Source organism: Tachypleus tridentatus, chromosome 3 (assembly GCF_004210375.1).
Source record: "Tachypleus tridentatus isolate NWPU-2018 chromosome 3, ASM421037v1, whole genome shotgun sequence".
NCBI classification, from domain to species: domain Eukaryota; kingdom Metazoa; phylum Arthropoda; class Merostomata; order Xiphosura; family Limulidae; genus Tachypleus; species Tachypleus tridentatus.
Window position 1 is genome coordinate 77,567,988 of NC_134827.1, and position 25,358 is coordinate 77,593,345.

Here is a 25,358-nt window from a genome sequence, read left to right on the forward strand (position 1 = left end):
TGTAGCTTTGCACGAAATTCAAAAACAAAAAAACAGACAATAACTACACAGCTAGCTTTGATCGAAAGTTAAGATGAATTAGTTCGTGTGTGTAAAAAAAAAAAAAAATATAATGAGATTTCCTTTGCCAATTAACTTGTATATAATCAAAAACTGGGAAATTGACTGTCACGTTTATAATGCACCCCAGGAGTGAAGATTATTTTATAGTATGTCTTATGCACGTTAGGGATAAAAAAAATATTTATTATTTTTGATTCCACGTTATTAATAGTAAAGACCTGATAGCCTCGCGCCCCGTTTGAAAAAACAGATAGATATACGTATATAAAAATTACAAATAATTTTTCGTGTATTCTTGTTACACGGACCCGATTTACATCGTTCTTGTAAAGATATTACAAAAACTGCCATTAACTTCAACTATAATACCAACGATGTGGCTCACTTGTTATGAGCTCCTTTGTCTTACGAGTTAACTGTTTATACACAGGTTAGCGTGAATATATGGCTGTCAATCAAGTCTTTGAATTAAATCGCCTATGTTTTCTGCTTTATCTAGAGACAAGTTCTGAGGTAATAAACCACCAGTGACAAAGTGAAATGAAAACTTAATGCTTTAGGTTTTTCTTCCAGTCACCGAGAGCGGAGATCGACATGGGGAACAAGTCTTCATCGCCAGGTGGCCACCATGAAACCGGTGCTTCAGCTGAGGTATGTGTCTTTACGATAAAGTTACGTAAATAGGCTATTAATACTGACATATTATTAATGAGGTACGGGCTTCACGCTTAAGATATTTAAAAATATAATTAACATCCATGTTTGAAACTGAAAATAGTGTCATGTTTAATTTCAACAGATGCAATACGTTGCAGGTAGAAAGAGAAAAGAAACCTAGCTTATTTCTAAAGTATGTTAGATTATAATATGTATATATGTACTACTTAGGTCAGGAGTGGCCAAGCGATTAAATCTCTGTGCGCTTCATGATACCGCCGTACACTGTCTGTACTTTGAGCTATGACAACGTACAAGTTTGTTAAATTTTGCGCAAAGCTAATGAACGGCTACCTTTACTAGATGCCCTCGAGTTAGAAGTGTTAAGCTGATCAACAGTACCTACCGCTAACTTTTGAGCTTCTCTCTACCAACGAAAGTGGCATTTGACCGTCCTATTGTCGAATCTGAGACTCGAGCGCCCTAACCGCTAAGTCATGCCAGGCCTTAGGTACGTTATATGGTTAACCGTTTATGTTCATTGTTAAGCACAAAATTGCACAATAGGTTATCTGTGCTTACTGCACAACGGGTATCGAAACCTGTTTTTAGAGTTATAAGCCCTCAGACCTGTCACCAAGATGACGGCAAGTGGAAGGGGTTAAAGTCACTCTCGTTACGGGTTCAAAAGAGCCAAACAAAGTTTCTGTGTCGACAGGAGTCCCCTATAGAGGTCTTTTATTTGGCCGTTCATCTCATGCACACACTCACGCGCACGAGGCACTGATTTTATGGAAGTTTTTGTAAAATTGTTCAAGCGATCATCTTAATTATGTTCGCGTTAACGAGTATTTTTTGTCACTGACTTTCAAAGTTTCTTTTAGTATAATTTCACTGTGAAAGATTAAGTTTAAAAATAATTACACCTGTAACTTCATTAAAACTGTTCCCTAATTATTGTCAAACTTACTATTAATTTCCTATTGTTTATTTAAGGGAGGAATGTAATGCTTAGGGTTAGGGCGATTGACTCGTTCTCACCACCGAACATTCTCATCCTTCGAGCTTTGAAGGTGTTATAATGTAAATGGTCAATCTCACTTTTCTTTGTTAATGATTAGCTCAAGGATTAGGCGTGGACAGAATTAACTAACTTGCTGTCTCTCTAATATTTAATGTTAGGGATGCGTAGTGCACATATCTGTCGAAATAGTTTGTTTGTTTTCAATTTCGCTCAAAGCTACTCGAGGGCTATCTGCGCTAGCCGTCCCTAATTTAGCAGTGTAAGATTAAAGGGAAGGCAGCTATTCATCATCATCTACCGCCAACTCTTGGGCTACTCTTTTACCAACGAATAGTGGGATTGACCGAAACATTATAACGCCCCCATGGCTAAAAGGGGCGAGCATGTTTGGAGCGACGGGGATGCGGATTTCGAGTCGCACGTCTTAACCCACCTGGCCATGCCGGGCCACGTCGAAATAGCTGAAGACATAAAGTACTCTTAGTGAAAATTATACAAACTTAACGTTTGAGGAGAGAAGACGAGATGGAGTAGTTATACAAACATGGCTTTGTTTATATGAAAATATAAATACTCTTTTAACGAAAGTATGATACTTTTTATTTACAGAAATATTCACCAGTGAAGTCACGTTTCCCTAAAAAGTCACGATCTCTAGACTTGGGAGATTCACCTAGCGGCGAAGAAAGACAAAACGTACAACTTCCGGCGAAGGTAAAAGCTGGAGAGCGCTACACTCTCTCCCCAATAACAGTATCTCTTTCATCTCCAGAAACACTTGACGAAAAGGTAATGTGGTCGAATCAGATATTTTGAAATAACAAAAGCCACAAAGGCTGTCTACCAGCATTTCACTATTGTGGATGTGGTGTTTCTATATCGTGAAAATGTGTTATGGAATTTGACAACGTACGATGCATAACTAGTTTGTTTGAAATGTTGTGTTGTGGAACATTACAACGCACGATACATAACTAGTTTGTTTGAAATATTGTGTTGTACAATGTTACAACGCACGATATATAACTAGTGTGTTTGAAATGCTGTGTTGTGGAAGGTTACAACACACGATACATAACTAGTTTGTTTGAAATATTGTGTTGTACAATGTTACAACGCACGATATATAACTAGTGTGTTTGAAATGCTGTGTTGTGGAAGGTTACAACACACGATACATAACTAGTTTGTTTGCTTGCTTACTTTAAAGCAAGGATACATTGAGCTATCTTCTGTGCCCATCACGGGGATTCGAACCCTGTTTTAAGTTCGTAACTTACTACTGTTCCACTGGAGAACAATTAACTTGAAAAGGATTAAAATAATGGAACCCCCGACTCACAATATATACAGGCCCTGACATGGCCAGGTGGTTAAGGTACTTGACTCTTAGTGTGAGGGTCGCGGATTCGAAACCCCGTCCCACCCAACGTGCTCGCCTTTTAAGCAGTGGGGGCGTTATAATGTGACGGTCAATCCCACTATTCGTTGGTAAAAGAAGTAGCTAAAGAATTGGTGGTGGATGGTGATGACTAGTTGCCTTCCCTCTAGACTTACACTGTTAAATTAGGAACGGCTAGCGCAGATAGCCCTCGTGTAGCTTTGTGCAAAATAAAAAGGAAGCTAAACGTTAAGTTATTTCTTCTTAACAAATTCTATCAAAATCAGATTAAACAGTTATTTGTTATTAAGTACCGTAGATACGTCTAGAAGAACGAAGTCAGAATTGTATGAAGTAAAGACGGCAATATATTTAAGAAAAAAAAAAAACCTTTTTATTTACCGCAGTAAAATCATTCGAACTCATAAGCCGAAACGTCATTTTCAAATAAAATAGAATTTTCCTAAATTTTGCTATATACTTGAAGAAAACATTTCGAGTTATGTAGCACAAATACACATGCATACAGGAATGAGACCACACAATATTTTTGGGGGTTAAATACCCCATTTAATCTACGTATATTAAGAATTGAATAACATTTTATGTTTCATCGACAAAAATAAAGGAACAACAAAATGAATAGGATTGTTCTTTCGAACGTTCTGTCACAGAGTGGAAAATTGCCTTCATTTTTACTTCTTTTGGTTTCTTTAAAGAGTTTGTTTTTTAATTTTGCGCAAAGCTACACGAGAGCTATCTGCACTAGCCGTTCCTAATTTAGCAGTGTAAGGCTAGAGGGAAGGCAGCTAGTCATCACTACCCATCGCCAACTCTTGGGCTACTGTTTTACCAATGAATAGTGGGATTCACAGTCACGTACGAGTCAAACGCCTTAACCCACCTAGCCATGCCGGGCCTTCTTTAAAGGGTATATATTTATGCATTATTTTAAGACGCTGTGTATGTACACCACCATAAAAGTGGGGTGCGAGTTTATTTTGGTGTATTTGATATTATGACTTAGTCACGTGACCGATGCTACAGATTATGGTTTTAGTGTGAGAACAGTTAGTAGACCGTATTTTCTGGATATCCGGCGGGTTCAAAAGTAATTCAGTTTTATTCTACTGTTTGAAATGTTTTGGTGCTACTGAACTGTTTATCAGTTCTTATTGTTATGATTTCAAGTTCAGCAAGTTTACCACACTATCTTTCCAAAACACTTGAAACAACGAAATTAAGTGGGTTTATTTTAAAATTATCTCCACGTCGTCACGTCCTGTCATGCTCTGTTTGATGACTGTGCATCTTGACAATAGTCCTGCAGTATAGAAGTTGTTGCAAAAGGTTGTCAAGTCCAAAACAAACTGCTTCTAAAAGAAGGTTGTTAAGATTTTATAGTCCATCTAGTGTATGTAGACGACAGTTTCCAAGCACCGTTTCAGTAGTCTAATCACACAGAAATCCATACGTGCTATATCTGGTAACTCGACTGGTATCTAGAATATCATAAATACCCATTTCATTCTCAAGCTCCTTTTGAAAGTGAAATATTTTTGGAATCCTTAACTTGATAAGCGTATATCATGTTGTCTTTGTTTATAGATGAAAACCCTTCTTAATTGTGTTATGTACAGTTGCCTAGGGAACGTTAAGGACTGTAGTCAATGGCCTTTGTGTTAATAGACTCTCACTTTTTACTAGATGTCAGACTTAGCATACCACGACTTGTTAAAGGTATTTTTAGATAGTACGGTACCCTATGTTGATCTATATTTGTTTGTTTATTAATTCCATTAAGAACACCAGATGTCACTGTCTTTAAAATCCTATATCTTTGTTATGGACACATTTGTATGAATGTTTTGTATCGGAAAAAGATATTTTAAAAAATTAATTATTTGGTGTCATAACACCATCATGAACAGTAGAAAATGTATCTCTGATATATTCAACCTTAACGCTACTTTATATTAGCTGTGCCTGTTACGTGACTTTCCAATTTGCTTATTCGGTGTCTTTTCAGTATAATGCAATTTACTCTGTAATTAACCTGTCGTATTGTGATTACCAATCATTCAAATTCATTACTAGTGACCGACCATTGGATTGGAGTTAAATTTACTAACTTACAACGCTAAAATCCAAGGTTTGATCCCCTGCGTTAGATACAGTAAATAGCTCAATGTGGCTTTCCTTTCAAACAACGAAAATCTGTGAAATTAGTTCGAACTTAAAGTTTACCTAGTAATTTGTAATCAATCACTTGCGACTAAAAGTTAATTAATACATTCAACAGATTGAGACAGGTCGTAATACGTAGTACGTATTAGTTACCGTAGTTACAAGTGTCATTTTTTGGATTGTCTGTGTTCGTTTAGAATATAGTATAAAACTGTTTCATTCTAAACGTTCCTAAGTCGTTATACTTGAAAAGCATTTTCGAACAGCTTTCATTAACTTAGCGTATTTAACATTGCATTGATATTTGTCAGACAAGAGTTATTTTACACTTTCGTTTATTATACTGATTTCAATGACATAATATAATGTTATATAATAACATCACAGACGGTCGCAAGTTAACTAAATGGGTTTCAGTAGATAGAAAAGATATAAGAAATACGGATGAAAAAAACCTAAAATAAGGAAACATTTCACATTTTTATACAATGTTTTTAAGTGTGTTTTATAATCTATTGAACTTTTTGCTGTTGTAAAAACTAATTAATTCGATATCTAAATATTTGAGTGTCAAATGCTTTTACAACAATAATTAACCAGCAAATTATATCTAACGAAAAGTTCAAAACTGGGTACATTTTGCTCAGAGATACATATGTTTGTGTGTGTGTTAAATGATATTTTAAAGAAATAGCAACAGTAATTAACACTTATGGCATTTTCAAACCTTCTATAAAACATTTATCATAATCTATATTTCTTTGTTTATATATGAGTAAAGATTATAGTTTTCTATTATTATTATTTTCTTGTATCAACTGGCGGCTGCAACAAGACAGAGGCGACACTAATGATTATAATCAGTTTCAGGTCTGACTAAATTTTTTGATATGTTTTTAGTATTTCTCTTGATGGTTCTAATTAGAGTGAATAACATTACAATATGGAGATTATTATAATATTGTTAACCCACGATAATTCTGTTTAGTATTAATTCGAATTTTTTAAAAAAAACTTTAGATTTTTCATGCCAAAACTTCTTTAAGCATGTCTATTAGCTTATAGGTACTTGAGATATCTTAGAGTTCGTAGACTTAACCAGGTATGAAAACATTATAGAATAACATTAAAGATGAAATTTGTGTTATGAGCTTATATTCCTTTTCAATTACCAGCGTTGCGGGGAATGTTTAATCAGAGTATTACTTTGTTAAGGGTATTAATACTGAGACCAACAAGGCAGTGATACCGATAGTGACGAGACAGTATATCTTCACTTAAAGTCAGTGATAAATCCTGAGATAAGCCTGAATACCAATCCATATTAAGTTAATGATTTTCAGTTGGCGGATCTTTTTGTTTTTGAATGTAGTGTTGGTTTATTGTTTTCTTATGGATTGAATTGGATTCTGTTGGCAGGAAAATCATGTTGGCAGCTCAGAGAAATGTCAGCTCCAACCGACATCTTCTGGGAGATCCTTTAGAACCATGGACCAAAACGATCCTTCGGTCGAAGATCCAGATGTCCATTGGTCCAGTGACAACAGTGGCTATTCTCAGTACAGAACACTTACTTTCCAGTCGTCACTTGACTGTGACGAACCAAACCTCGTCCGTGAGAAAACTATTGAACAGAGAAGGTCTGTGTTTATTTCTAGTTAAGTTCAAAGCTATAAAAAGGGCTCTCTGTGCCCTGCCCATCCCTGGTATCTAAACCCGAAAAAGGTCGAAACGTTGTTCTCTCCTCTACATAAAAAATTTTCCTCAACCCATACCAGCCGTTTTTACATATATATTTTTCTAAACCCGGTTTCCAGCAGTATAAGTCCAGAGACATACCACTGTGTTAGTGGGGACCAGAAAGATGGGAGGAGTCAGTACTTGTTGTGGGCTCAAGTGGTAACCATCTAGAAAAGAATAGTTTATTTTTAACAACTTTTCGTGTCAGTCTGTTTGACCATTTTTAAATGGATATTGTTATTTAATTCTTTCAAATGTGAATCATTGTTATATGGAAAACATAATTTCAGGAGTTATTAAAACAGTCTAACTAGCTACTGTTAAGAAGGGGAGGATTTTTACTACAATATATCATGTAAATTTGTAAGTTTAGGTTTTTAATGTGTCATGCTAATAAGTCTTTAACTTTATGATGCAAAAAACATTAAACATAAGCAATTGTACATCAATATAAAGGATAAATAAACACACATAGCTTCAAAACTTGTCCCTATTAATAATAATTTCTTACAACCTGAACATTTCACATTAAACTGAAATAATGTAAGGATTTCTTGTGAGCCTTCGTACCCAGTGTTAAGGTGTGATAACGCTAATGGAAGACATAAACCTAAATATATCATATGAAACCCTTATGACATTTAGAAACGCTTTAATGTAAGAAGGTCTACTGGACTCTTCTATTATGATGCTTAATTCTGGTTAGTACTGGGAACATTAATCTCTAGAGGTTTGACTCCGCCCAGTTGATGTACTGATTAATTATACTGAAAATTCTCCTAGGCCTAGAACTCTTGAGCTAATATTTTCAAACAAATCCACCGAATTATGATCACTTCCACCCGATCTATTTTTATGTATATATTTTATTTACTCTAAATAGAACACGAGTAAACAAATTTATTTGTTTATAATAAATTTTAAAATATTTAAGAAAAATTCTAGAAGTTCAGGATTAGGTGAAACACAGGAAATGACGTTTACGTGAGCAAAAATTTACCGCATTCGACAGCGGCCATCATGCAAATTGCATGACGGGAAACAACGATCTACATAAACAAAGAATAGTAAATAATTTTGTCTCTTTTAATCAGGTTTGCCATTCAAGAACTTGTGGACACAGAGAAAGATTACGTAAATGATGTTGGAAGTATAGTGGAGGTTTGTAATTATGATTTCATTTGTTTGCCAATATATATTGTTTTTATAAATAGTGGTACTTCTGGAAGTACACGTTTGAATATGAACCTCAAAATGAAACAATTTTTAAAAAAATGAATTTATATAAACTGTATTTCTTTTGCCACAAAATTGGGTTCCAACTTTTATATATTTCGATTTCAAGAGTAACCAGAACACGATATGACGTTTTTATAGTTACTGTTTCAGCGTGTTTGTGGGTTTAATATACTTTTACACTAGTAAATTTATATGGAGTCGTTACACATTTGTTAGTCCTCTGATAAGGCCAATGTAATTTTATTTATTCTCAAACAACATATACATTTTATCGTAACTTATTTTGATCACCAAACCACCACCACCCCACACACACACACATCTGCTCTAGTTTTAACATAACTAGGAGTTGTGCGTTTGTAAACGATAAACAAACAATTATTCCTAGCCTATCAAAACAACTGTCTTAACGCTCTGATTCATTATTTATGTAATGGTTGGCATGGCCTAGTGGTTAGGGCCTTGACGTGCAACCTGCCGGTCGAATTGTGTCATTTAACATGTCCACCTTTCAACCATGAGGGAATTATAGTACTATGGTCACTCCCATTTTTCATTGGTAAGAGTGGTCCGAGAGTTGGGGGTATCTGCCTTCCCTGTAGTCTGTTTCTACAGAATTAGACACTGCTAGTGTAAATAGGCCTCGAGTAGTTACGCACGAAATTCAAAGACAACAAAAGCGAACAATATTTTTAACCGATTTAGCGAGGTCTCAGTTGGTGAAATGAGATCTAACACAAATTCAGACAAGCCAATTAGAGGGCAGATCATAAGCATAGATTCAGAGTGACAGCCCATTGCCTTCCGCCTCTGGTTGCAAGTCAGATCACAGTGTTTGAATGTTTAATAATATTCTTACACATTCAGGCATTGTTTGCCCCAGAGTTGTAAGACAAGGATAAATTATAATTACGGGCTAATAGTTCGATTGTTTCATTTTATTTTTTACGGAGAATAGTGATTGATAATGTGTATTATGTTATCGTATGAATTATATACATTTTATTTAAGGCTTTCCTTGCTCTTCTGTCAAAGTACAGTACGAGAGATGACGAGACTTGGCGATACAGATAAGTCCTTCTAGAATAGGGTTTTACAGGCACCGAAATGTTCTGTTGGGTTTATATTTCACCTACTAAGGCTATCAACGGCCGTCACCCCTAATCGTGAACTATTGACCAGTAGGAAATATTTTACAACCTACGCTAAATGATTGACTGTCACGCTTATAATGCACCCACAGACTGAAGTATGGGGAGTATTTTGTGGTTTTATTGTTATTAATTTCAAAGCTACACAAAGAGCTGGCTGTGCTTTGACCACCAGTTTTTAGCATCCTAAGCCTGCAGATTTACTGCTTGGACACTGTTGGGGGTGGGGGGAACACGTTTTGTGGTTTCGAACTTTGGTCATTTCGCGCCATTTTTAGTATGAAAGAACAACTTAGAGAAAGCTATTAAGCATTATTATTTTTATTATTATTCAATCAAATTATTATCACTAAAGAGGATACCTTGAAAACTTTCTACTGTTAATATTTCATAGTTCAATAGATGTTTTTTTATCCAGACGGCTATATAACATTCATAAAATCCGTCGATATAATTAAATATGTCTTTTATCGACAGGGATATATAGCACTGATGAAATCTGGCGAAGTTCCGATGCCTGAAGACTTGAAAAACGGTCGAGACAAAATAGTATTTGGCAATATTGAAGCAATCTATGAATGGCACAGAGAGTAAGTATTGATCTATGAATGACACAGAGAGTAAGTATTGATCTATGAATGGGTACAGACGGTAAGCATTTATCTATGAATGGTACAGATAGAAAGTCTTTATCCAAGACCCTGGAAATTTGTCTTTTAAACTGTTGTTTGTCAAATAAATTAGAATATTTTATAAGATGTTTATTAAACTGTCATGCATAATTAGATACTTGGATATGAAATAGTTTATTGTGGTAAATGAAACTTGCAGCTTCTGAAGTGTGTTTCTTTAAACAAAGCAATAAAATGGTCATTCTTTTCTAACCTTCTTGATGAACTCATCTGGGAAATGTGTATTTCTAAGTCACATGCTAAGTGTATTAAAAACAAAATATTGAACAAGATGAAGAGAGAATAACTAACATTTGAGTTTGTTCAACTAAAACTGTATTATAGTTGATTAAGACTAAAGATTTCTTCTGAAAATATTTATCAGAAATCCATTCTTTCAGTTTTTTTCTGGGAGAGTTAGAGAAATGCATTGATGAACCTTGGAGACTAGGTAGTCTGTTTCGACGCTATGAGAGGAGATTGAATATGTATATTGTATTCTGTCAGAACAAGCCCAAATCAGAGTACGTCGTTTCGGAATATGGCGATACCTATTTTGAGGTGAGGATGGTCGAACTGTTTTTTTAAGTAATATGAAAAATTAAAGTTCAAGTGTGATATTTTTCAATGGTTAATAAGTCACTCAGTTTTGCATCCTTTTGTTTCGAGGTTTAATCTTAAAGTTAAAAAATAGTTATGTTTGTGTTCTAAGTAGAGTTTGGTTGTGACTCAATTTTCTATGGTACTGTTAACATAGACCATATATTAATTACATCATACTGAATAAACTATGTGTGTACAGAACATAAGAAAAAGATCGAAACAACTTTTTATTTGTGGAATAAGTTGCAAAATTGGCAGACTATTCTTTAAATATTTTGTGAAATTCATATTTGATGTGGTGTAGAAAAACATATTTATAAAGGTTGATAGAGTCCACATGATACCTTATCGATTATTCCAGAATCAAATTGTATACAGCACACAGATTAAGCAATAAATTCTGTATGTCTGTTTGTGTTTTAAAAAAAATGGTAAAATTTGCTTAAGAAGTTTTTGTTTTTCCACTAGGAAAATGCAACCATGTTGAATAATCAACATGGCAGAATGTGCTACTGTTTGAAAATTTTTAATTTTATTCTGTTTATACAACCTCTGAATACAAATAAATTTAAATATTTATTCAAATTGTGCTTTTGAAAGACTGAAACATTAGATATTTCTTGAATAGAATCCACTTGATAAACCTTACATTCCATTCACAGAAACATTCTGATGTTATAAATATTTTCTACTAAAGTTTTGAATTTAGATGTTTTTTTCGAATTCCACAATCTTTTAAAAGTAGATAATTTCTTTATTTTTTAATTCTCTTTACAATAATACCTGGATAAAAATAATTTGTTAAAATGTATGTTTTCTTTGAGGATTGTTTGGATAAAGATATATTTACATTTTTTAAATCTTATTTTCTGTTTGCCAGAATATCTTAATAAAAATAGGCTTGTTAAATCTCGTATTCAGTTTACAAGGATAACTAAATACATTAAGTTTGTTAACTGTAGTATTCTGTTTATAGTAATAACTAGATAACTTAGATTTTTTTTAAATCTAGTATTTTGTTTATAGGGATAACTAGATAAGTTAGATTTTCTAACTCTGGTATTCACAGATACATTTAAAGTCGTTACATTTATTAAGTGTTTTTTTTCTAATAACAGAAACATTCTGATTAACATTATTTTTATTATGGTATTCTGTGGATGATTTCATAAACTTTGATCATTTTTAAGGAATTAGTAGATTTAGTTATTCAATTAAACAGAGGTTATATTTATAGTGAATTAACAGAACTTTCCTTGCTTCACATTCTCTTCAGTGAGAACTGACTAATTAAACCATGGAAAATGTTTATAAAAAACATGTGAGTGGTTATAAAGTTTTCATAACCTATATTTAATTTTAAAGGACTTTTATTTCAGCTTGTAATATTCATTTTTATTTGAATGTGGATACATTTTTTTTAAAATGTGTATTCCATTTATAGGAATATCCAAATCCAAATAGAAAAATTTAATATTATATTCTGTTTACTATCACTTCTGAAATGAAATTACTTTTCAAGTGCTCTACATTGGTTACAGGATATTTTGAAAACGCATGTACCAAATAGATACTGATAATTGTAGGCATTATTCATAAACTGAGACTAGGTTTGTCTTTGATTTGCAGGAACTTCGGCAAAAACTTGGCCATAAGTTACAGCTCAGTGACTTGCTAATTAAACCTGTTCAGCGAATAATGAAATACCAACTTTTGCTCAAGGTAGAGTGTTCTTGTCTTTACTTGACTGTGCAATAACTAATATATAACTTCTCTAGGAACATGGCATCTTCAATTAACTCCTCCTTGTTTGTCAGCACTGAGTTCTGAGCTAAGAAACCCAACAGAGATGTGTTCGAAGCTGGGTTATATAGAATCATACTTCAAGGGTGAATTGGATACAGCAAATTAAAGTCGTTTAGTTTTATTTCATTTTATTGTTTGAAAGAATTAAAGTAAAATCGAAATCGCACAACTTTGCATGTTTAGAACGTTCAGCTCGCTCAAATCGTCCATTTATGATTCTTTAGGATATTTTGAAATGTACTGAGAAAGCCGGGTTAGAAGAAGAAATAGGTGATCTCAGAAAGGCCGTCCAAATCATGCAAGTTGTGCCCAAAACTGCCAATGACATGATGAAAGTAGGGCGACTACAGGGTTTTCAAGTAAGTCGATAGGCTTAGAGAAGTATTTTTAACTTTATTATGACATCTATTTTTTTAAAAAGAGGATTCACAGCTGTGACGTGTTCAACAAACTTAATTGTTGCTTGTTACAGAAGGGTCAACAGATAACAGATGTGAAACTGCTACAACAGACAGCACTGGGTCGGTAATTGCTGGTAGTCTGAACGCTTCTTATGAAGACGCAAAAGGTGGTGTAGGTGTAACTTAAAAACATGTATTGCTATAGCATTTGTTACACAGGCTAAGCAAACAGCACTAAAGTTATACGTAATAAAGTAATGAAGCAGACAAAGAAATTACAAAATGTAGAAGAAAATGAAATAAACCACTCCTGAAATTAAAATAAGTTTTTCTCAAGAATACGAAAACAATGTTTCAGGCACCTGCTCTTTCATGAGGGACTATTGTCCGAAACGTTGTTTTAGTAGAAAGAAGTGTTTTATCTCCTTATGATGTGAAAGCTTTCCTAGGCTTAGGAAAGACGTTCACGCTAAAATACTTGTTGTCGTAATATATAGTTTTATGTTTTATATAAAAAGTGTTTTGATCACTAACTGCTGTATTTGTTGTACTTCAAACGGCCTGATGAGCTCTGGATAGAGTAAAATGCGTCGTCGACAATATATATGGCAGCGTAGTTGGTTGAAATACTATTACAACCTCTTCTAATTCATCAAACTTCCTAAGAAACTAGATAAAGTATGCAGTGTTAAAACTATAATAGGCCTAATAGTAATGTCTTATTACAGTGAAAATCGAAATAATTTTTCCTCGATTTGCACAAATCATAGTAAAAAATATAATCAGCCTAATACTAGTGTGTGATTATAAGTACAATTAAACGTTTTCACCGTGTTAATTTTCTTCTCTGTCATACATGTTTATTGTAATATTTTCTAACAATGAAGTCAACAGACAGTAACGAACTAATACTTTATAAACCACAGAGTTATTGTGATGGTGTCTGTAACAATGATACAATACAAACAATGTTTTGAATAAACAAGTTAGAAAAAAAACTACCTTTATGTGCAGGATTTAATTTTAACCAACATTTCGTCCATGTGGCTCCATCAGAAGTAGTACATACAATTGTTTGATATTAGAAGTATTAGTATAAAGGTCGTTTTTTTTAAACATTTTATCAAAATGTGTAAATCCCTCTAGTATCAACTACAAATTTTAAATAAATAAAACAACTAACAAAAATGTTATATTTGATACACGTGATGTGTTATCTTAACATTTTTATAATGTTGGGTGACTGAATTCCTTAAAAGAGGCCTAAAAGGTAAAGTTGGATTCAAGTAAATTTTTGTACTTTACTTTTAGAAAAAACTGGAATGTCGAGTGGATATGACTTGTTAACTGCACCAGTTAAAAATACTTCTAATTTATTGTAATATTTAATTTAATGATATATTCAGTTAGTTTAAAATTTAAATTTGAAGTAAAAATACTTTTAAAAGAACTTGACGTCAATTTGCGTTCGCGTACTATTCTGTTAAACTAACATTTCCTACAATTGGAGGAAACTCCTGATAAAATAATCAAAGTGATATGTTTAAAGTATAATATTCAATGAATCGAGTGAGCTTCATAAATGTATTATATTTCTTTGGGCTTAAGCAAACATTACGTATTGATTTTTTTATGGTACATTAACAGCTGCTAACCCTAATGTTCATTGGTTTGCTATACTTTAACTAATTTTTCCCGTTGTATATAAAGGAAGAGCAATTTCTGTAATGCACCTAGTAATTACACAACTATATCTTTTGATGAATTAACAGGGAAAAATTACAGCTCAGGGAAAACTGTTGCGTCAAGGAAAGCTAATGGTCAGTGACCCTTCTTGTAACGGTAAACTCAAGGAGAGACAAGTGTTCCTGTTCGAACAGATAATCATCTTCAGTGAACCAGAGGGGAAAACAACTCAATTCTATCATCCAGTATATTTCTATAAAAATCACTTAATGGTATGATTATTTTTGAAGTTGTTGTGGAAATTCTTTTGTTTATGTGAATCAGATCAGAACGCGTATTGTTACGGAAAACATTAATATATTTGTTTCTTATTTACAAGCGCCCTGGCATGGCCAAATGTTTCAGGCACTGGACTCGTAATCTGAGGGTCGCGGGTTCGATTTCCCGTTACAACAAACATGCTCGCCCTTTCAGTCGTGGGGGCATTATAATGTGACAGTCAATCCCACTATTTGTTGGTTAAAGAGCAGCCCAAGAGTTGGCGGTGGGTAGTGATGACTAGCTGTCTTCTCTCTAGTCTTATACTGCAAACTTAGGGACGGCTATCGCAGATAGCTCTGGTGTAGCTTTGCACGAAATTCAAACCAAACCGTATTTACGCTCTCGGGAAAAATTGCTACTTTATTGCAATAAGTTTCACCTCAAAAGGAAATAATTAATAAGAAAATAAATAAAATAAGTAATTAAACTAATAATTAAAACTACAAACTTTACCTAACTTGAGAGGTGTTCATTCTATTGTGACGGATATTTTGGTTTAAAACCGGAGATAATTTGATCCACCTTCAATCTACAAGTGGTTTAAATATTTTTGGACTGTTCCAGCTGTTCTGACGAGTTCTTGTATTGGCAAAATATGTCGTTGGCTCTGGATATGTTAGGTGTAGAACGGTTGATATATTATAAAGAATTTCCCTTTACTTCTGGAACTTGTTCCATACAAAAGTTATTGTCATTTATTGTGTTATGAAAGAAAAATAATTATTGTCTTGATGAAATTACTGGGTTTACGGCCGAAAGTATTTTTAACATGGAGTGCGCTCAACTGATAAAATAATGCATTCTAAGAAAACTGTATTTATGTAGCAATACTCATTGCGAGGTTGATTGATAGTTTCGGTCTAAGTATATGGTTTGCTCTGAATGAAAGTTAGTATTAATGAAACATTAACGTACGGTTTCGGTAATATAGAAATATATATGTAATGATATCTAAAGGTCTATAGTATGAGTTACTATTGAGTCGAAAGTTTTATGTTTTCAAATTTCAGGTGAATAAGATGTCCCTAGGAGAGAAAGCAGACAACGGAGACCCGCTATCGTTCACTTTAAAGTCGAAAGATTTTAATCAGAAAGGACTCTGCTTGACCATTCAGTGTCACACCCAGACAGAGAGGGACGAGTGGGTGGAAAGCCTTCGCTCCATTCTTGACACCCAGCTAAATTTCATGAGGGGTTGGTGTGAACTTTGAAACAATGTTTCAGTTTAAAAAGCAACACATATAAGTTGAAATCAATTGATGCTCCTGAAATTCGCGATTCGATCCCTGCTATAAAATCACTGTGTAACAAATAAGAGGGTATTGTCAGTAGCAGCGGCTCTTGAACTTAATTTAGGCAGGATTAGAATAAATTGACCTTTTGAGACCTTTTTTTTTCCTTTTTTTCATTATATTTTCATTCACCAGCAATAACAAGTGTGGTGGGGTGCTCTTATTCCTGATTCGATTTTATTACTCATTAGGATTTCTACTAGCCTACCCTTAAATTAGATAATTTTAGGAAAGATCAGAATAAATTAATCTGTGAGATATTGGCATGGTGAAATACATCAATCGAAAGAGTTTGACCTTCAGAGTCCTAAACGCTAATTAGATCTCAAATGGGTCAAAAGATGGGGTTACGAGCTAAAGGTTTGTACAATACTTAAAAAAACAACAACAACTTAGAGTCGTTCTATGATTCATTATGCCGCGGCTAAAAAAAAACTAACGAATAATTTATGCAACATAAAGAATTTAGTAAGGCTTAATAATGGGTACTTTCTAGCAATATCTTAGTCACTCTGGAAAGTTGTTTTGAAAGTTTCGTTGTTTTTTTTTCTCTTTGTTCTGGTTTTTTGTCTAAATAATGTTTTCCTAAAAGCTTCAAGTAGAAGGGTATCATGTAAGCGTTTTTTTTAGCCCAAATAATTTTCTCCTCAAAACTTTATATAGAAAAGTATCTTGTAGTACCACCCTAGAGTGTAAAATAGTGTATCGTTGTTGTTAAAGTAACAGTAAAAATTATTTCCGTGATTCCTCCATCGTCCAAAGAAAGAGTTTTTTTTTTAACTTTTTATACACTATCTTACAGCTTTACAATCTCCTATTGCTTACCAGAAAGGCTTAACCAAAGACGGGTAAGTTCTATTTTCATGTTTTAATCATTTTTATTTTTTATATATATATTTTTACGTATATTCCCCCTAATTCCATTTTTTAATGTTATGAGAAGTCTTTATCTGACTCGTGAATATCTGATAATATTTTTAGGTATGATTTTTATAATAAAGTATTCACAAAGTGTGAATATCAGACAAATCAGAAATACTACATTACCATGTCTCTTGTATTGTACTACAACCTATCCATCTGGTTTCTCTGCTATGTCAGGTTAACAATAACACTCGAATTTGATGTTTAAATCGGTCCTTTGAGGAATATGACATTCCAGCTACAACACATGTTGTCTTTGTTTCTCCTGAAATAGCTGTGTTAGGATAAAAATTGCCACACAAAACGCCCACCTTACTTTGTAGACGTGTCTTCATTTCTTACTTTAATTATCTGTAAGTGCACCTCACAGCATCCTACGTTAGGCCTAACCTGAACTAATGAAAAATAAACTAATGGAATTATGGTTGGATTACGTACTCAACTAAGCTTTCTAAAGCTACTTTAAGGTTTTATTATTGAATTTGTAATCCCACCAGATATTGTGCCCATTAGCAAACTGATGTTTGGGTACTAAGTTAAGTTTCAAAACAATAATAATATTCTTAAGAAATTAAAGTTTTTTTTCTGCAAGTTGGATATAGTATGTTCTTTGGAGTTAGCGTAGCCTATGACAAACCTCTCTCTTCGAATCTATTTAAAGAGAGTTTTGAATAAAAAATAAGTAATTTAATTTGATAGGTTAAAAGCAAAATCGTTATAGGTAGCAAAATGATAACCCTGAGAAAAGAATTATTAATCTAGCTAATGAGGTGGCTATAAGAAAATTATAGTGTTTGTTTCTTTTTTGAAATTCGCGCAAAGCTACTCGAGGACTATCTGCACTACCCGTCCCTAATTTAGCAGTGTAAGGCTAGAGGGAAGGCAGCTAGTCATCACCACCCACCACCAACTTTTGGGCTACTCTTTTACCAAGATCGTAACATTATAACGCCCCACGGTTGAAAGGGCGAGCATGTTTGGTGCCACTGGGCTTCGAAGCCGCAACCCTCAGATTACGAGTCGAACGCTTTAACCAACCTGGCCATGCCAGCCGGAAAATTATAGTGAAATAATTAATAATGTAAATGATGAGATGTAAATAAGAAAATTATAGTGAAAGTTTGTTTTTTTTCATTTAGCAAAGCCACCGCGGGCTATTTGCTGACTCTACCGAGGAGAATCGAACCCCTGATTTTAGAGTTGTAAACCAGTAGACTTACCGCTGTACTAGCAGGGGACTATAGTGAAATAATTATTAATATAGATAATGAGATGACTATAAGAAAATTATATTAAAAGAATTATTAATGTAGATAATGAGATGGACATAAGAAAATTATAGTGAAATGTGTTGCAAAATATCTACTTTGGTATTCTAGACTAAAAATCTCCGAATTAATTTTTGTCCGTTATTAAGGTCCGCATCGTATAATAACAGTTTAAGGAAAACCTTTTCCAACCCAGCTTCCTACTACGCAACTCCAGAGTTAGGAAACCCAAACACCGGAAGTTCACTAATCACTCATTCTTTCCGTGAAACAAAACGTGAGAAGAATGTTCGGGCAAGTCACGTGAAGTCTCAGAACATCGTGCGCCGAAGTCGATGTGAGCGGATAGACTCTGGTCGTAGTTTTGATGGTTCCGATAAAAGCTCAGAACATTTTGCTCTTCCAGAAGATACCAATCAGGGTTCTAGTTTCTCGGGTCTCCAGTCACAGTGTGATGCGTCAAGACTCAAAGAGTGAAGAAAGAAAGCTCCGAGAAGGATCTTGTAGATTAGTTTTGTCAACAGTGCCAAAGGCTTGATTAAAGGCGCCAATGGCCTGAATAGAATGTAACTGGGACCTCTGTCTAATTACCTTGTTGCTCATTCTTCAATATATGTATAACACGTTGTAGAGAGAAAGTGAAATTTAATCCCAAGTTCTTTTTTTTCCTTATGATATCTACTGTTATCTTAGTAGAATGTCTGAACTCGAACCTGCGATTTACTTGTCCTATATTTATGATTGTTACTTTTGTCACGTCCATCGCTGAGAATGTGTTCGAACTATTTGACACTAATACAAGTATTTAAATATATGTTTCGTATCGCAAAGAAAGCTGTAAATAATTAGTTTTCACACACAGCACTTTTTCCCCTATTTGTTATACGAAATTATCTTTGCGTAAATGTGAAACATAAATAAACTTGAAACAACTATTTCCACAGTAAACAGCCAAAGTTTTAAATTCCAAGAGAAATGCAGTACACTAAAACGGAATACTAACTTTGTTATTACGTCTAAGAGGATGTTGTAAAATGACGTCGTAAATATTTTATGATTGAGTTTGTGATTTTGTATATTTTTTATTTAAACAAACACTAAGCATTTGCATATTCTATATTTCAGAAGAAAATCCTAACTATTGAATAGAAACATTTCTACATAAAATAATTTAAAGAAAACCATTAACACTTCAGCTCAAGACTTTCTCCACAACTCCAACCTTCAATAACTGTAAACTGACATTAACTGTTTTAGCTCAAGTCTTTCTCCACAACTCCTACCTTCAATAACTGTAAACTGACATTAACTGTTTTAGCTCAAGTCTTTCTCCACAACTCCAACCTTCAATAACTGTAAACTGACATTAACTGTTTTAGCTCAAGTCTTTCTCCACAACTCCTACCTTCAATAACTGTAAACTGACATTAACTGTTTTAGCTCAAGTCTTTCTCCACAACTCCAACCTTCAATAACTGTAAACTGACATTTAACTGTTTTAGCTCAAGTCTTTCTCCACAACTCCAACCTTCAATAACTGTAAACTGACATTTAACTGTTTTAGCTCAAGACTTTCTCCACAATTCCTATTTTCAATAACTGTAAACCGACATTAACTGTTTTAGCTCAAGTTTTTCTCCACAACTCCTATCTTCAATAACTGCAAACCGACATTAATTGTTTTAGCTCAAGTCTTTCTCCACAACTCCTACCTTTAATAACTGTAAACTGACATAGAAACATGGTTTTTTGTCTACAGAAACTTATATCATTAGTTAAATTATATACAGTTTAGTTATTGTGAGAAAAATAGAATTATTTGATTTAATTAATCAAAAACATGCCAGCGAAAATCTACAGTCTAATAGACAACGCAACATAGATATTAAGTACTTGCTTAGACCCAGGCGAGTCGAACACTCAAACTCAAAGCCTTATTCTTTATCATTGTTATTAACTTTAGCTTTCAATAAGGCTTTTAATATTTTCGGTGAATTATGGTCTAGAAAGCAAGCACTAATCTGATATTGAAATACCAAAACCACTATTACGGTTTATTCACTGATAAACACAACTATTTGATAAAATCAATTCTTAGTGTTGATAAAAGAGTTGTAACACAGGATCACACATAGTAGGTGCAAGAAGTTACTGAAAAAACAAAAGGCTTAAGATTTGAGCTTTCGAATAATTCTTCACAAAAATAAAGTTTCCAGTGTTGTTTATTCAACATCATAATTACCATGATAATAGATCGTGATATAGATACATTTTTAACAAGGTAATATTTGTTTATGGGCATTTTGAAGCTGTCGTCTTTTTGATGTGAATTTTTAATTTAACCTTGTGTTGTTACATATTATCTCAGCAACACAGTGACGCGACAGCATGTCTGCTGATTTACAACACCATAAAACGGATTTCGATACCCGTGGTGGGCAGAGTGAAGACAGCTCACTGTGTAGTTTCTTACTTAAACTACAAATATTGATAGATACGTTTTATTATTTTATTTTTAATGTAGCTAATATGAATATACTTACGTATCACAGTTTCAAAAATAGTTGAAAAACAATATATATTATATAAAATCCGATAAAGAGAACTATTTTTAAAAATAATTTATGGCTGTAATAAAGATTTTTTTTTTTCATTTTCATCAAATATCTGATCTTAGTTGAGACACCGTTATTCAAATTATTATCATTTTGAAGTTTAAGAAAAATTTAGTTACATGAAAGGACACGATTTTACAGCTTAGAGTGTTTATTTTTTCAATGCATGGTAATTTTAATATTTCATTAAAGAGAAAATAAAATATGCTAAATAAAATTATTTTTATTTCCGTATAACAACTGTGCATTAATTTAATTTTTTACGAAAAATGATCATCAGTTGTCTAGATCAAGACAGGTTGTAATTATTGGAAGGTATATTTCGTATCAGGTAACGTTAGGTAAGTTTTTCCTTAGTTGTTTAGGTCAAGACATGGTGTACTTATTGGAAGGTAATTTTGCTGTTAGGTAACTTTAGACAAGTCTTTTTTTAATTGTCTAGGTTACGACTCTGATGTCTGTGATCAGTAATTAATTTTCCTATTAAGTAGCTTTAAATAACTCTTGCCATAAGCTGCCTTTCTGCATTGTGAATTACTGTCTTTTTGTTTTGTGTTCTGTATTTGTTTAAAGAAATTATGTGCTTTGTTAACACTATTCTTGTTAATGCATTATATTAATGGCATCAAGATAGAAGCTGGTGTTCTCGCGCTTCACTTAACACGAACAAATACACAATATGAGTGTGTTCCTTCGACATTAATTATCTGTTATTCTTGTGTTTCAGGGTGCAGGGTAAAAAATATCAATAATTTAATAATAGTGCAGGGAGTAATAATACAGACTTCAAGTTAATTATCACACAGATTAATTATTTTATTACTTCACCTGCTGTTTCCCCTCAGAGTAACTTTATGACAAAAGGTTACGACTTCCCAGTTCTTCATTTATCAGATGACAAGAGAGAAAAATAAAATCAAGGTGGTGTTTTGGAAACTTCGATTGTTTTGTGTCTCGAATGATTTGCTCATTGCACAAGTTAAGCCTCACAGGACGTTGTTTATTGTAAGAGATGAATATATTGTTGCTGTTAAACTAAACCTCGGTCATTATTTGTGTATATATGTAAATATCAGTAGCTTGTTACACCTAAGTTTTCTGTAAAGTGTTAAATAGATGTACCTTAGTTTAGAAATAAAAACAGATTTAACCAACGTATAGTTGTGGATTTGTTTTTTTTATTAACGTTGTTAGCAGAAGTTCCCATGAACAGGAAATGTATTGTTCTAAATAGACCAATTTTACTGTTATCGTTCAAGCAAAAAATTTCTCTTCAATAAAGTACGTTTCTATAGCAAAATGTTATCAGTTAACATGAGACTTTTATTCGTGACAGTTGTATTGATTGTACACTAGGGTGAACTTTGAATTAAACAAATAACATTTAAAGCAAATAGTTCCTATCAGGAGATTGTGAAAATTCTGAAACCGATGATTTATCTTGTTTCCAAAATAAAAATATGTTAACATCTTGTAAATGTTAAGTAAAACGTGTTTTTTTTTCTTTGAAAATAATTATTTTATTTTTCATTTCCAACTTCAGTTACTTGAATAGGGTTTAACATGTCATATTTTTCTTGCACAGCTTACTTAAATTAACAGAAAAAAGTGTCAACAGGTATTTTTTATTTATTTTCAAATGCATAAGTGTTTTCAACAAAGCCGTTATCCAGTCTGAGAAACGCTTTTAACACCAACATTTATTGTTTTTTTTAATATTCACCTTTTATAATTTCAAAATGTTTCTTTGTTTCTGTTTTTTTTTGGGTTTTTTTTTTCCAACTCGAAATAACAGAAATCAAACTTTTGGGTCATTTAATTTTATTAAATCTCTGAAGCAAAAGGTATGCACGATATTATGGCGACTTTATAGCGAACTAGGCGGATTTTTTTCAAACTAATGTTTCAGTTTTTGTTTTTTTTTTGGAATTTTGCATAAAGCTACTCGAGGGCTATCTGTGCTAGCCGTCCCTAATTTAGCATTGTAAGACTAGAGGGAAGGCAGCTAGTCATCACCACCCACCGCCAACTCTTCGGCTACTATTTTACTAACGAATAGTAGGATTGACCGTAATATTATAACGCCTCCACGGCTAAAAGGGCAAAACTTTGAGCAATTATTCATGATGACGAGAAATCCACTTGAAATAATTTATTCTAAAGACAGCTTGTATGGGTATTAAAACTTTAATTAAAATAAAGTACTGTACAACGTTTCGACCTTCTTTTAATACCCATACCTGTGCAATTACTTGGTTCATTGACAAAAAAGACAGCTTTCTATTTTCCTTGCAAGAAAGAAGGTTAAGTGCCAAATAACAAATATAGTGGTTCTGGACACAGTTAGCAAGAAGCAGAGATAGAGAGTATTTACTTGAACAACTTTCTACATTTAAAGTGAACTAAATGAAAATGTATAAATGTATATATAAAAAAAATAACTAAGAGAGTAGAAAACACATGATACTATCCTGTACCACGTGGGTGACAATTTTTTGCATTTTATTTCAGTCATTCATAAACAACATGTGATAACTGTAGGTTTTAGGTAGGCTATAAAACTAAATAATTTACTTTTATATTTTCCTACTATAAAGATAATAAAACTGTTTTAGAAATTTAAATGGACTGGCTTTGTGAGTAATGAAAAGTGTGAAAATCACGTACCTTGCGAGTGCATCATAAATGAGGAATTCTGGATAAAGAAAACATTCTGATGTAATCCCTTGGACAATATCTAATAACGTATCTTTATAGGACTTATTTTTAAATTTTTATTAATGTTGGTTAGAGATTAGTGTTTAGTTCAATGTCTAAAATGCAGTTTTAAAGTTTAGAAAGTAACTGGTCAATAAACAAATACAAGGTACGTTAGGTTTGTTCTTGATTAATTCTGGGAAAAGGTAATAGTGAGTTATTGAGTTTGTTAACAAGTTAATCAGTAAGTTTAGTCTTCTTACAAGTATTGAAATTGTGCTTCAATGAAAGCATCTGAGATATGAGAAATCGTCACATATACAAAAGAGTTTAGCAGGTAAGTAACATTGTTTTATTAGCATCTGCTGTGAGTTAGGGCTATCAGTAAGTATTGGTAAAGTCAATGAAATAAAATGCATTCATTTGCCTTTTTCATTTTTCTTTAACTGAATAACCCAAGAGAACTTACCTATCACTAGAAGTTGTTGCAACACTGGTGTCAAAAGCAATACACTTTTACTAAGATGATGATTGCTTGAAACGAGATCGAAACTGATTGGATGATACGAAACGGTGGAATTATAACAAAAATGAAAGAGGCAAGAATTGAAAGGAACAAGAAAAAGTATAAGAAAATGTAAATAAGATCAAGAGAGAAAAGACAGAAGATTAAAATAAGATAAAAAAAGAGTAGCGAATTTGATGGAGAAATTTTTAAAAAATGTGAAATAACAGATTCGTTGTCACATAACCAATTCATAGTTGCCATAGGGTTTGTGAATTAGGCTAACAACACGTTTCTTTAATAGGGGCGGTTCAATTGGTGATGGTACATGAAGTCACAGTTAAACAAGGCGGTTCAATTGGTGATGGTACATGAAGTCACAGATAAACAGGGCGGTTCAATTCGTGATGGTACATGAAGTCACAGATAAACAGGGCGGTTCAATTCGTGATGGTACATGAAGTCACAGATAAACAGATAAAGATGATACTCACATTCACGAATAGAAGTTTGTTTTGTCTTTTTTAATTTCGCGCGAAGCTACACGAAAGCTATCTGCACTAGCTGTCTCTAATTCAGCAGTGTAAGATAGAGGGAAGGCAGCTAGTCATCACCATCCACTGCCAACTCTTGGGCTACTTTTTTACCAACGAATAGTGGGATTGACTGTCACATTATAACGCCCCCACGGCTGAAAGGACGAGCATGTTTGATGTGAAGTGGTTCGAATCCGTGACCCTTGGATTATGAGTCGAGTGCCTTAACCACCTGGCCATTCCGGGCACTCACGAATAAGGAAATTAAAACATTAACAATCTCAACAGAATGTTTAGAAAACTTCAGACGATTCATTAGCCAACCGTTAATCCAGAATAAAAGAAATAAATTGCCCCCCAGTGACTCAGCGGTATGTCTACGGACTTACAACGCTAAAATCCGGGTTTCGATACCCGTGGTGGGCAGAACACAGATAGCCCATTGTGTAGCTTTGTGCTTAACTCAAAAACAAACTTTTAACGTCACTGATTGTTTTGGTATCTTTTCAAAAACAACAACAACAAAGAAATAAACTACAGGACAGGTAGTGTTTCCACCTCAACTTATGAATGACAGGAGAACAGCAGGCA

The 25,358-nt window shown here is 33.4% G+C and overlaps 1 protein-coding gene across 5 annotated transcripts in view; it reads left to right on the forward strand.

The window, feature by feature from the left end:
• Window positions 1-20,081, forward strand: part of LOC143247257 (rho guanine nucleotide exchange factor 25-like) — a 57,337-nt gene extending 37,256 nt beyond the window's left edge. For 4 of the 5 annotated variants that reach the window (XM_076495000.1, XM_076494999.1, XM_076495001.1 and 1 more), the window contains 12 exons: window positions 637-714; window positions 2,354-2,533; window positions 6,732-6,952; window positions 8,147-8,213; window positions 9,920-10,032; window positions 10,515-10,674; window positions 12,346-12,438; window positions 12,747-12,881; window positions 14,696-14,881; window positions 15,941-16,124; window positions 17,025-17,070; window positions 18,564-20,081. In XM_076495000.1, the coding sequence (XP_076351115.1) occupies window positions 637-714; window positions 2,354-2,533; window positions 6,732-6,952; window positions 8,147-8,213; window positions 9,920-10,032; window positions 10,515-10,674; window positions 12,346-12,438; window positions 12,747-12,881; window positions 14,696-14,881; window positions 15,941-16,124; window positions 17,025-17,070; window positions 18,564-18,891 (1,791 nt within the window). In that variant the 3' untranslated portion in view covers window positions 18,892-20,081. The remainder of the gene's footprint in view (window positions 1-636; window positions 715-2,353; window positions 2,534-6,731; window positions 6,953-8,146; window positions 8,214-9,919; window positions 10,033-10,514; window positions 10,675-12,345; window positions 12,439-12,746; window positions 12,882-14,695; window positions 14,882-15,940; window positions 16,125-17,024; window positions 17,071-18,563) is intronic. The other variant, XM_076494998.1, reaches the window with a different exon arrangement.
• The last annotated feature ends 5,277 nt before the right edge of the window (window positions 20,082-25,358 follow it).